At 48.9% G+C, this 11,619-nt stretch overlaps 7 protein-coding genes and 1 non-coding gene across 8 annotated transcripts; 6 read left to right on the top strand and 2 right to left on the bottom strand.

The window, feature by feature from the left end:
• Positions 1 to 519: 519 nt before the first annotated feature.
• BU24DRAFT_47762 (uncharacterized protein) lies at positions 520 to 2,132 on the top strand. The gene is made up of 5 exons (XM_033532997.1): positions 520 to 605; positions 682 to 807; positions 852 to 1,333; positions 1,386 to 1,453; positions 1,501 to 2,132. The coding sequence occupies exons 2-5, from the start codon at positions 793 to 795 to the stop codon at positions 1,878 to 1,880; spliced, it is 945 nt and encodes a 314-aa protein (XP_033379204.1). The 5' UTR covers positions 520 to 605; positions 682 to 792; the 3' UTR covers positions 1,881 to 2,132.
• Positions 2,133 to 3,025: 893 nt separating this feature from the next.
• On the top strand, positions 3,026 to 3,749 carry BU24DRAFT_47752 (uncharacterized protein). The gene has a single exon (XM_033532993.1). It carries the CDS (start codon positions 3,134 to 3,136, stop codon positions 3,653 to 3,655), a length of 522 nt encoding a protein of 173 aa, XP_033379203.1. The 5' UTR covers positions 3,026 to 3,133; the 3' UTR covers positions 3,656 to 3,749.
• Positions 3,465 to 4,832, bottom strand: BU24DRAFT_496042 (RmlC-like cupin). Its single transcript, XM_033534171.1, has 2 exons — positions 4,388 to 4,832; positions 3,465 to 4,319 (listed from the first exon to the last, which is right to left on the bottom strand). Exons 1-2 carry the CDS (start codon positions 4,524 to 4,526, stop codon positions 3,931 to 3,933), a joined length of 528 nt encoding a protein of 175 aa, XP_033379202.1. The 5' UTR covers positions 4,527 to 4,832; the 3' UTR covers positions 3,465 to 3,930.
• Positions 4,833 to 5,303: 471 nt separating this feature from the next.
• BU24DRAFT_t77 lies at positions 5,304 to 5,397 on the top strand. The gene has a single exon. It is a non-coding gene; the product is annotated as a tRNA-Asp (tRNA).
• A 546-nt stretch (positions 5,398 to 5,943) lies between these two features.
• On the top strand, positions 5,944 to 6,646 carry BU24DRAFT_413572 (uncharacterized protein; the record flags this gene model as incomplete). The annotated part of the gene is made up of 2 exons (XM_033526165.1): positions 5,944 to 6,173; positions 6,388 to 6,646. 2 exons carry the CDS (start codon positions 5,944 to 5,946, stop codon positions 6,644 to 6,646), a joined length of 489 nt encoding a protein of 162 aa, XP_033379201.1.
• A 92-nt stretch (positions 6,647 to 6,738) lies between these two features.
• Positions 6,739 to 7,266, top strand: BU24DRAFT_47735 (uncharacterized protein). Its single transcript, XM_033532977.1, has one exon. It carries the CDS (start codon positions 6,899 to 6,901, stop codon positions 7,172 to 7,174), a length of 276 nt encoding a protein of 91 aa, XP_033379200.1. The 5' UTR covers positions 6,739 to 6,898; the 3' UTR covers positions 7,175 to 7,266.
• A 93-nt stretch (positions 7,267 to 7,359) lies between these two features.
• BU24DRAFT_413571 (uncharacterized protein) lies at positions 7,360 to 8,086 on the bottom strand (the record flags this gene model as incomplete). The annotated part of the gene is made up of 3 exons (XM_033526164.1): positions 7,360 to 7,744; positions 7,777 to 7,875; positions 7,923 to 8,086. The coding sequence occupies 3 exons, from the start codon at positions 8,084 to 8,086 to the stop codon at positions 7,360 to 7,362; spliced, it is 648 nt and encodes a 215-aa protein (XP_033379199.1).
• Positions 8,087 to 8,885: 799 nt separating this feature from the next.
• Positions 8,886 to 11,573, top strand: BU24DRAFT_427063 (uncharacterized protein). The gene is made up of 2 exons (XM_033529130.1): positions 8,886 to 9,522; positions 9,572 to 11,573. Exons 1-2 carry the CDS (start codon positions 8,998 to 9,000, stop codon positions 11,219 to 11,221), a joined length of 2,175 nt encoding a protein of 724 aa, XP_033379198.1. The 5' UTR covers positions 8,886 to 8,997; the 3' UTR covers positions 11,222 to 11,573.
• Positions 11,574 to 11,619: the final 46 nt, after the last annotated feature.

The following is an 11,619-nucleotide window of genomic DNA, read 5'->3' as shown; positions in this document are numbered from 1 at the left end:
TACTTGAACCTATTTCCGGACATTATATGCCGATAATCATGTCTCGTTGCCGACTGATCCCGGTTTTACATAGCACCCATCACTACTCTTTGAGTTGCTTCACCAGTGCCAACTGTTCCGGAAGGCGACCTTCAGATGCCCGTATGATCTTCCCTTGAGAGAACACTTCCCGCTGGTGACTTGGTACATGGCTAATCGCTGATACGTGTTTCTAATTTTCGAAGAGTACAATCCAAGAGTGCTCCGTAAAAAACGATCTAAAAGGGGGTCCTTTTCCATTGGACTGTGTGCGCATGATTGGTGGCTATCGTGTGCCGAGTGAAAAACAAAATCCATCTTGTCTGGAGTTATCACAAACAGAAAGTGCCAGACGATGAAAATTGATCATACCTGTGTTTGAAACCATACGTCTGGAAAGTTCGCGGGGAGTCGACCGTTTCCCCAATGCTCTATCCACCCAATCACCTACGACCTTAGGACCACGGAACAAGGACATCCCACGCATCTGTTTTATCTGGACAATTAGAATCAAGAACGGCATCCCTACATCCGAATGCTGGCGTTCCTTGCACTTTGTGTTATATACGTGACTGTCGACGGTTTGGGTCAGTGTTCGTTCCATCCTCTGCTCGAAGATTCTCGCATGCCGGCGCCATGCCATCTAACTCAACTGATGCCCAGCTGACATCTGCCCTGATCATAACACTTATTGTACTTGGCTGGACGACAGTACTGTTGAGATTATGGGTTAGGTTACGCATTACCAAAAACCCTGGATGGGATGATGCTACTATGGTGATGACACTGGTATGACAACTTTGCTTTTGCAGAACGAATGCTTATATCTTTAGTGCCTGTTTACTTGCTACTGTTCTTTCATCATGGTCGTTGGACGGTCTCTTGCTCAAGAGATGACAGTGGCAACACTTCGACGTATGCTCCTTTATGTTCAGCTTGCCGAGATCTTCTACATAATTACTACAACTCTCCTGAAAGTTTCTTTGGGCCTTTTCTTCCTACGGTTGTTGACGAAAAGGTGGCAAGTCTTAACCTTCTACATCATCCTAGGCGTCTCCGCAGTGTACGGCGTCATCTACACGTTTGTTGCCATCTTCCAGTGTGGAGTTCCGCATGATCTGCTGAACAACCTCCTTCACGGAACCGACCGATGCCTTCCGGAAGCTTTCTCTCTCTTCACAGGATATCTTTACGGCACCATAAATGTCATTGCAGATTGGACATTCGTTCTCATTCCGATATACATCCTTATCGAAAGCGATATGACTCGTCAGTCGAAATTGTCTGTTGGCATTGTGTTGGCACTAGGTGCTATGTGAGTTCAACAAAGAATGTATCCTCGAAGATCTATGCTGACACCTCGTTAGCGGAAGCATCTCCAGCGTCATGCGAATGGTGTTCCTCAAGGGCCTTCTCCTTAATGGGCAGCTTACAAGTATGAAGAAGATATACCCAAGTTGAACTTCGCTAATCTGGATGCAGCCGAAGCCGTCAAGGCAACCTTTTGGGCCACCGCTGAGCCGGGCACTGGCATTATAGCTGCTTCCGTCGCCGTTCTTCGACCACTATTTCGAAAAGTCAAGACCGAGGTACAAGACAGGATAACACAACACAACACAAATCGAAGCAAACCCAAAGATGTCGAGAACAATCCGAATCTCGACTCTCAAAGCTTAGTTGCAATGGCCTCGACGAAACCGACTAGTAGCGGCGGCATTGAAGACTCAAAGAGGGCCTCTCTTTACTCTATCGTTTCTCCGACTCTAGATCGCGATGTGACCTTCGGAGAAGCGCAGGTCGGCCAAGTCATCCACATCCGATTGACGACCCAGGAATATCGACCTCCACCCCCTCCAAAATGATGACATTTACAGACCAGTTCTTTACGATTTTACGCTCTTTCTATTATTTATATTTCCTGGCTGCAGAACCGTATCTGTGACCTAACACGTTCATATCTTGATCTTGGGTACTGGCGTTTTAATCTTTAGATTAGGTTTGGATGCCAGGATGTTTTTGAGAATCTTTCCGACCTGATCGAAACAGACTCTTACTCTATGAAGAGCAATAAGTGTGTTCATGAGTTCTAGACCATGTTGGTAACGCTACCTCGTACATTCGTTGAAGTACAAAAGCCTGAGTGGCACTTTTCTGTTATTACTGTCTAGCTAGCGTGTACTGTACAGTATTCTTATTGTATAAAGTATGTCGTAGTTTAAGATAGATTTACCTTTCCACACCTCGTCGGTATGAACAAACAACTTTTCTGAAAACTCTTTTTAAAAACATAGCAGTGGGCTCCTTTTCGACACGAAGGACGTTTCGAAATGACGTGGGAGGGCGTTGCGTCGGCCATGTGCTTTTCTTAGCCGGAGATTGATCGGACTGTCCCAATACACTCGGGGCTGGAACGTAGAGCAAGAGAAGTCGCAAATATTTTGGTCTTGCACAACCGAATTGTGCGGCAGAAGTTGACAAGCAATGCGCGACAGTAGTTCTTAAGAGTGCGCCCACATGTCTGAGCATTCGTTAGAGAAGAGCCATGAGTTGAAGATATGGAAGGGTGGTACATAGTGTGGGTCCTGAAACGGCAAGTTCGTCGGGGGTGTGGTAAGCTCCCAGCCACAGTGCGGTGCAACTGCGCGAGAGCTCCCCGTGTCCCCATGCTTCCTCCACCACATGGCGCTCACGGCGCTCACGGCGCTCACAAAGATCACTCGGCCTGTGAGACACATAGGTCGCTCTGGCCTTGTTCAACATGGACGGGCTCGGGCTGTGTCATCCTGCTTGTTTTGGACGCCTGATCCCGCTGACATCCTTCGCCTTCTGATATTATGACACACGCCGCAACCGGATTACTTGCTAACCATCATTGCGCGCTGAACCAAACCTCCCAGATTCCCTTTAACGCTGACTTGCTTGCAAAATCCACTCTTGCAGTCGATCACTTACTATCATCTCGTTCAACAGGTCCAAAGGCACAGAGAGAACCATCATGGAGGTAGGTTCTATTGCTCTCCATGCTTGGCGGATTGGATGTATACCCACGGCGTACCCTGGTAGCTAACAAAGAGCTTAGGATTCATTCCGAGACGCAAATGAAGATTTGGATGCCATGTCGCCAGCATCTAGCCATACGGTGACAAACGATATACGCACAAAACCGCTACCATCAATACCGTCCTCACCTCCACCCCCAATCGATGCCCCATACCGCGATGACCCTGCGCCAGAGGCAGCTCACTCGCAGGCAGCTCTACCGCATATGTATCAACAGTATCCGCCGCCATTATCGCCTAGCGGAAGTGTCGTCTACTTCGAGCCATACTCAGACGACCCAAATCGCTCTCGGAATGACGAGGACGTCCCGCTTGCACACTTATACCCATATCCCACAGAGGCACCGCCCGCGTACCACATCATCGTCCCACAAGCCTACCGCAACACATTAATAGCGAACATCCCGAGCTTTCGTGGGGATTCATTAGACGTGGAAGAGGAAGCAGGCATCGACCCTGAAGAATTCGACGACGTGCGACTGACTGTAGAAGCCATCGTAGCTGCAGCAACGGTCGTCATTGTACTATTCCTAGTCTCAGGCATAATGATCTGGTGGATCTTTAGTTTCGGGCTCTAAGCGCGAATAGGCGGACCCTGCGTGTTACCATGGAGGTAAAGAATCGCAAGCTAGCCCCGCGAATGGCATTGTGAAGATGGATTTTAGCGTACTATGATACCTATGGGGCATGAAAACGGGCGTTCTTCCGATTATCCTCACCACTTTAGAAGAAATCTACTTTTATCACGCTCAATCACCGGGCGCATATGCAATTGCCTCATTCAACAGGTTCACACGATGATTGTATCCGACCAGTCCCCAGATTCGCTTGTCCCTCTCCGCTGCCACTTTACTCATTTTCCTTTCGCAAGTTCTTCCAACATAGGTTTCGCCGGCATCGTCGCAAACCTCGCCATGACCTCCAGATTCTTCTCCTTGCTCATCTTCTCATCCTTCCGACTAACCTCCGCAAGAATCTTGAAGTAGTCGATATAGAACGCCGGCGTGAACGTGTTGAAGAACTTCGCCTCTTCCTCGAATGGATTCGAGAAGGTGTGGGGAGCACGAATAGGAACGGTAACGTAGTCTCCAGTCTTCGCATCCACGATCTGCCCGTCGGGCGCGTGGAAGCGGACTGTGCCCTGGGTCACGAGAAAGGTTTCGTCGTGCATTTCGTGCCAGTGGGCTGGCGGACCAGCTGTGCCGGCTGGGATTGTGAATTCGGCGCTTCCGATGCGGTTGTCTGTTTTAGGAACGAACGTCAGCCAGCTCTACTTGATACCCAAGTCGCAAGGACTGATGCCGACTTACCTGTCCGAGAGCCATCTTCCATCACTCGACAGATGATGTGGCCCAACTTGAGTATTTCTCCCGACTTGGCTGGCACGAAGTTTATAGGTCGACGGGGCATGTCCATCTGCGCGAGAGCTTGTCTTGATTCGTCGTCCATGGTGGTGCTTGTTTGCAAACCCAGCAAAAGTTTCAAGAAGGGAGTTATCTACAGTGATTCTTGTGATATCGGGGGAACAGAGAATTATCAGAGTCAGCGTGTGCAGACACAAGATATAGTGTTGAGTACAGCTGATGTTTCTCAACTGCGGAGAGCCGGTGCACTGGAACGCTATTGTCCGGGGCCGATGATGCAGGGACGAGCAGTTGGGATTGGGTTGCTAATTAAGTAGAAAAGCAGCTGGACTGGATGGCCGGTATGGTTTACTCTGTATAGCTTCGAGCGGCTGTATTTATGGAGATTTAGACTCTAATTGTTGATATTCTTTTGTTTACAAGTTGGGCTAATCAACTGGAGAACCAGTAGACTCCTTGCATGATCATCGAAGCATGGCGGGGTACGAGTAGGCCGTCAGTTGAGCAAGCCACCAGGTGTACCCAATGCCATGATTATACAATTATTTGTCTCGTGTTGTTTGGAGTGTATGATGTATTCCCATGAGTACATTCAAGAGACCCTTGATAATCTATTGTTGTCGTGCACTAGAAAACTAGGTACGCACTCGTGGGTGTTGAGTCTAGCGTCATAACCATTCACATGTCGACCAACCTCCAGAATCGGTCCTTTTAACCGTATCAGCCGTCCCACGGCCCCACAAACACAAGTGGCATTTGTGAAACACATGCCCTTTCGCTGGTTCCTAGGTCAACAAGTATATATACAGTTAATTTGCCCATCGTTACATCAATCAACCATCACACGCCTAAAGCGTGTACATCTTCGATGGTCTAGTGGTCATGATTTCCGCTTGTCAGATTCCTCTTGGAATTAACAAGCGCGGGAGACCGGGGTTCGATTCCCCGTCGGAGAGCCATCTTTTTGGTCCTTTTTTTTCCTTCTTTTTGCGTTGTTGGGTGTGGTGGTGGTTGTGTTGTGTGAAGAAGATGGGTGGATAGGCGGGTTGAGTGCCAGGACATATTAGCAGACACACCTAACCTCAAGATACATTGTCAAGTCTTGTCTTAGAACTACTTATTTCGTCTATTTTTTGTTTTTCCAGTGCCTTAAACCTGTAGTGCAGTTACTTAGATGCTCTACTGCATCTGATAAACTATCTCACTACAGCACTAATCTGACATGCTACGAAGCTTCACACCAAATAGACAACACAAAAACTTACAATATTTAATTTTTAGGTACATAGAAGAAGATTCTATGATCCTTAGCCTATGACATAACAGTTTACCTGCAAGCCAGGAGAGTTGTCTAATTTTTAACACATTTTGCATTACTACAGATACGTTTTGTTCTAAGGAAATTACATCTTATTATAACAATTAATAATGCACTGATATCCCTACAATCTGTCATATCAGAAGACTGTAGAGTTACAGACAATTCTCTTAGGACATCATTTATGAATTTCATGTTCCCTGGTCTTGAAGCCAGGCGGCCAGCTAACCTCATCAGCGAGACTCAATTCGACATCGCAACAGTGGTTTCGGATTACTTGTTCAGCGCATGGACTTACGTTTTGACAGCAGCAATGATGACTTACGATTTAGGTAATGACGATATGCTTACTTGCCTCGTCTATTTCTTTAAACGTCTACGCCCTCTCAAGGCCTTTACAATAGTCTCTCGCTAGTACACAATCATCACCCTATAAGATCTTGTAAGCAGATAACCTTATAATGTTATGAGAGATTCGAATGTATTTCTCACAAATGAGCTATACTACTGAAGCCAATCGTGCTATTCAGATAAGAGGTTATAGCCTCAATGTAGAATATTGATCTAAGGATTGACTTTGTTATATTGGACTACAATTTCAACCGAAGATAGCTACTGTTGTCAATAGCTTTCATCGCGAGGGCATTACGACTCCTCCTCCTCCTCCAATACTTCCCCCATCCTCTCCATCTACCACCACCACCACCACCACCAACAACAACAACGACGAAGACGACGAAGACGACGACGAAGATGATGAAGATGATGAAGATGATGAAGATGATGAAGAGAAGCCCGTATCAGCATCATACATTTTCATACGTCCTGCAGCCTATCGCCTAACAAAAATGCTTCCTTCTGGTGCTAACTGGACTGCACCAACTTGATCCTCGTCGGGGAGGAAACTATCTTGATTCCCTGCCCCTTCAGTTTTCGCCTCCCCTAATTCCTCCCATATTTCTATGATACGGGCAGCACTGGCTGAGTGGTGTGTCCCTTCTAGATGGGACTTAAATTCGTTACCTCTAATATGGAGGATAGAGCCTAGACCCTAGAATGGGGTTAGGTTAGGGTAATTAATCTGAGGATTGACCTTGTTGTATTAGAATACGATTTTGATTGAATAACCGCAATCGTTAATGGCCATTTTGAGGAAGCTTGCAAACAAGTCGGTATGTATTGTTAGGCTGTTAATCGACCTTATGATAACTACAACACTTGACGGAGAATCTGCTTGTATGGACTGCAAGAAGCCGCGAATGTCCTTGATTATCTTGTTTGGTTTTCCTCTGGTCCTCTGCCAGTTAGTCTTCTCCTGGTCTTCTCCTGGCTTCCTAGTTTATGGTAGGTTGCTTTGTACCCACGGATTTGTAAAGGCGGCGTGGAGTTTTGCGCGAATCGTTCTCCAGTCGTGATGCCCTCGCGAATACGCCTCAAAACATGATAAGCCTATCCGACCACAAGACTTTCTGTAGTGATGGTTGCTTATTGTTTAAAGACCTTTGTGAAGGCCTTTAGAGGCGTAGCTTGAAATCCAATTTCTCCAGTTATGTAATCGTTCGGCTGGCTTCAGGACCAGTTGTCGCCTCGATTTCATGATTCAATCTGGCGATGAAAGCAGCCACGGCCGCCAGACTCTCTCCGCCCAGTCCATAAGCCAATGAAGGATTGCGACGACCTTCAGCGCATCAAAGCACGACCTTGTGCTTCCGATGTCAACCTGTTCCCAAATGGTCATTTGGTCATTTTTGGAGACAATGAGTAAGTGCCAGTCATGACCCTGGGCGATCAGGAGGGGAAATGCGGGCCACTGCCCGTTACTGTTGCCCTTGATATGGGCAAGTCTCCTCAGCCATGCACCTGTCCATATTGCGATCTGGGGTTTCCATCCGTCCACGACTTCATGGGGCCATTGGTCTCTATATTGATGGCAATTGGATTGTGGCGGGCACGGGTGGTGTGGTTCCACGATTTGATAGATGTACCTGGGAGCAGACCGAGCGAGCGCCATGCTTACTTCAAGGCCAGGTCTGGGTTGAGTGCAATAACGTAGTCAACAACACGGCCGGGTAAAGTGGAGCGCGCAAGAGATGCTGGCTCAATCCTAGCCGTCTTTCTATAACTACTGAGCAAGTGACTACTGTGAATACGGCACGAGCTTACACGTTGTGCATATCGAGCGTCTGCCGGTGTGTAGACGTGTTGCGTGCGAGTTTTAGGAGGGGATTTTGGACTTCGGAGTTCCATTCATCCTCAGAGACACCCGACCCGTGATCATACTTTCGTGCAGTCGCTACGATATCAAGCAATTGCGCCATCGGAGGCATTGAGCCGAGGGTACAGCGCTGCTCCAGATCGGTTGCTCAAGGATACCGAAATCTCATGCCATCTATTGGAGCCAGAGTAGGCACAAGCCCATCTAAGTCGTCGTAGCTCAAGATTTCGATACCAGCTGCAAACCGCTGAGCGGCAATGCGCATGGCGGTAGCGTCCTCCGACTCTCTCCCTTCCGTGTCGTCATCGAAGTTGCAAAAGACGGCAGGCTGCTCATCGAAGTCTTCAAGGAGTGGAGCTGCTTCACAGGGCTCAGGCATCCACTTTTATGTGATTCGACTTCGGACGCGTCGGATAACGCTTCGCTTGAGCTACTTGTGCTTCGAGATGGAGAAAACTGGGGTACATCCACGCTATCGACATCACTACCACTCAGCGATCATGAGTATGGGACAGAGTGCGTACGATAGCTGAGGTCCTTGGAGACTGTCAGTCCAGATCGCGATGTCGGAATTGCTCATTGTTCATGGGACGCGGATTGAACCCTAAAGAGGGTACAACATAAGCCATCGCTCTCTGATTGCATCACTGATTCCTGCCTGAATGGGTTACAAGATAGCTTGAACGTTAATGTGCAGACCTTTGGAGGACGACTGATCATGAGTCGAGCATAGAAATAGTCGGATTATCGATTCTCTGGTTACATGCAATTGTATGCAATTGTATGCACGCACGCGACTGGATGACGCTGTGTATCATGGTCCGTGCGCCGCGGTTGCTGGAGCAGGGCTAGCGCAGGGATTCGTTGTTTACCTCGCGAGACACAACTTCCTCGCCCATGTACACACTACACTGCACAGCAACTATTACTATCCTCACACAGAAGTGACACCACATCCACACTTAAACCCAATACCCTCACAATACCGCCAAGTTGGCTCGACTCAAGGATAGCCCGATCCCGATGGATCCCCCTTCACCATCCAAAAACCCAATGTCGCCTGGCATGCCTGTTTTCCCAGTGTCGCCAGAGCGTCTTGCGGGCACAAAACCGCTATATGGCGCGCCTTCATCGCCACAATCCCCAGCGCTATCAAGTCCGTTACGCATGTCGCCACTGAGATCTTCTCACCGCCGTAATGATTCTGACGTATCCGTTCACGGCCTCGCTGCGCGCTTCGAAACTCTTGATGTTAAGGACCACAAGGAAGCTCAGCAACGATTCGCGCAGGCAATCGACAAGATCAAGGTCAAGCATCTGAGTGAAATGCGCGCACTCGAGAAGCAATACCAAGACAGGCTCTGCCGTCAAGAACAACGGATCGAGCAAATGGTAGAAGCAGAGAAGGCTGCGAAGGAAGCTGTGCAGAACGTCGTTTCGAAAGACGACTGGGACAGACAAAGGAAAGAGTACCGGGAAGCACAGAAGAAATGGGAAGGAAAGGCGAACGAAGTGAACGATCTGAGAAAGCTGGCAGAGAGGAAAGCTGTAAGTGTACCCCGTAAACCTGACGATTGCAAGCCTGACTCTGTTCTAGCACGAAGCCACCCATGAGAATAAGGTTCTTGTGAACAAAGTCAATCACTACAAGAAGAAATGCGTGGAGCTATCGAAGGAAATGATCCAGGCAACAGGCCAGATTCCCACGCTTCAAGCCGATATGCAGAGCCTGAAGAAGGAGCGCCGCAGGCTCGAGTCTGACTTGAAGTTCCATAGCGCCGAAGCGGAGAAATACAAAAACCAGGTCTACGGTCTCCAAGTCGATCTCGAGGGCGTGGAAGCACGACTGAACGAAGAGATCCAAACCGTGAAAGCTACGTTGGCACTAGTTGAGGCAGAGCGTGATGCACTGAAGACAAGCCTGAAAGAAGAGGAAGTGCTGCGTATAGCCGCAGAAGGACAGATCCCCCTCCCCGCCGCGACCACAGATGAACATGACGAATTTGGGTCACCAGTCCGTTCTCCACGCAAACCGCGTGCCTTCGACCGCGATGAAGAGGACAAGGAAAACGTAGCCCCCAAGAAGAATGCCGTTGAGCTCAAGTTCCTTCGCCAGGAACTCGCCGCGGAGAAGCGTCTTCGCATGCGGGCAGAAGATCAAGTCGACTTCATGAAGATGGAATGCCAGTTCCAATGCTGTTCTTGCAGGATTGCAGACCTCAAGGGATCGAAATACGTCCACGACAATGCCCTCACTGCTGACATGGAACTCATCAAGGCCTCTTTACCTGCGATGACTCCACCTGCTAGCGATCACGGAGACGAACAGATGGAGGACGCAGGCCCTGAAGAGGAACTGGTGGAGATTGCCCGACCAAATACGCCCCCGACGGAAGGCGAGGACGTACAGGTTGACAAGACCGAGGAGTCCGCAATCTCAAGTGTCGCAGCAACTGAGTTGCCCTCGGACGGCACTGAGCGAACCTTTGATGCCATTGCTTACCCCGTGCCTCCTGCGAGCGATGCTGTAGAACCTGAGACGGCCTACTCCCCTACCACAGGTACTTTCCATGTGCTGGCTCCACAGACTCAAATGCCCGCATCCATGCACATCGCTACACCAGCCAAACCGTCCCGTCTGGGACAGGCACCTCTCATTGAAGATGCACCAGCATCGTCTCCGTTCGCCCCAGACGCAAGCGGTACTATGATCCACCATGAGGACATTTCTTCAATGCAGCTGAAGCCCGAGCAAATGAATGAATTTGAAAATGTGGTCGACCTACAATCAGAGCAACGAGCTTCCCTCCAGAAGCACCAAGAGATTCAGATTCATGAAGATGTCATTGATGATAGCGATGAGGAGGAGGATGACGAACCACAAACCCCACTACACGGCCCCTCTGCTCCAGCAACGCCTGCACAGTACTTGACTCGTACAATCACTACCACTACAACGATCCCCATACACTTCTCGCCCATGACGCCAGCTGTTCAGGCACCTGACAAGATGATGACGCCTGTCACAGTGGCCCATGCTCCAACGGCCGCCCAAGCGCAAGTGCTCGGTGAGATAACTTTGAATAAGCTCCCATTTGATCGGGAGGCAGCACTCGAGGCTATTCGGCAGAGGCGCGGTCGCGCTCGTAGTATGGCTGCAGGTCAGGGCACCCCTATGAAGAAGATGCTGGAAGGAGTGAAAGAACGTAGAGATATCAGTGCGCCTGTTTCCAAGATACGACGATGAGGATGACAATGCGCACGGACGATTAAAGTCCGAGATCCAGCCTGAAAGCGTAACGGTACGAAATCTTTACTATGAAAGCTGATTATCAGTCTCATCGAGGAGTTGAGCGGCATTGCTCGGAGTTGGGGTTGGTCTTTCAGTTCTGTGGAAATATTGCCATTCTTTGGGGGTTCAACTCTTCGGTCGGTCACTTTGGATATGCGGCTTAATGATACCAGGCGTTAAAGGTTGTATAGTAGCACATGTCCGAGTTAATTTGACCAGTAAAACTTATATTCTGTGCGACCGTTTGGCTTGAGAAACATCCTTTCGTACCATTGTACGAGTGCCTAGGACGAGTGCCTAGGAACGAGGCGGCTTCATTACATACAAAGATAATCTGGATATTGAGCGGCCAA

Source organism: Aaosphaeria arxii (assembly GCF_010015735.1).
Source record: "Aaosphaeria arxii CBS 175.79 unplaced genomic scaffold BU24scaffold_10, whole genome shotgun sequence".
In the NCBI taxonomy this organism is placed as follows: domain Eukaryota; kingdom Fungi; phylum Ascomycota; class Dothideomycetes; order Pleosporales; genus Aaosphaeria; species Aaosphaeria arxii.
Note: the sequence above shows the minus strand (reverse complement) of the source record. Positions and strands in the feature narration are given on the sequence as shown.

Bases quoted from the DNA above. Each gene is read 5' to 3' on its own strand.
- BU24DRAFT_47762 (XM_033532997.1), top strand. The intron at 1,334-1,385 runs GTGAGTTCAACA...ACACCTCGTTAG, and splicing joins GTGTTGGCACTAGGTGCTAT to CGGAAGCATCTCCAGCGTCA. The intron at 1,454-1,500 runs GTATGAAGAAGA...ATCTGGATGCAG, and splicing joins CCTTAATGGGCAGCTTACAA to CCGAAGCCGTCAAGGCAACC.
- BU24DRAFT_47752 (XM_033532993.1), top strand. From the start codon at position 3,134: ATGTCGCCAGCATCTAGCCATACGGTGACAAACGATATACGCACAAAA.
- BU24DRAFT_496042 (XM_033534171.1), bottom strand. From the start codon at position 4,526: ATGGACGACGAATCAAGACAAGCTCTCGCGCAGATGGACATGCCCCGT. The intron at 4,320-4,387 runs GTAAGTCGGCAT...TTCCTAAAACAG, and splicing joins GGAAGATGGCTCTCGGACAG to ACAACCGCATCGGAAGCGCC.
- BU24DRAFT_47735 (XM_033532977.1), top strand. From the start codon at position 6,899: ATGGCCATTTTGAGGAAGCTTGCAAACAAGTCGGTATGTATTGTTAGG.
- BU24DRAFT_427063 (XM_033529130.1), top strand. From the start codon at position 8,998: ATGGATCCCCCTTCACCATCCAAAAACCCAATGTCGCCTGGCATGCCT. The intron at 9,523-9,571 runs GTAAGTGTACCC...ACTCTGTTCTAG, and splicing joins AGCTGGCAGAGAGGAAAGCT to CACGAAGCCACCCATGAGAA.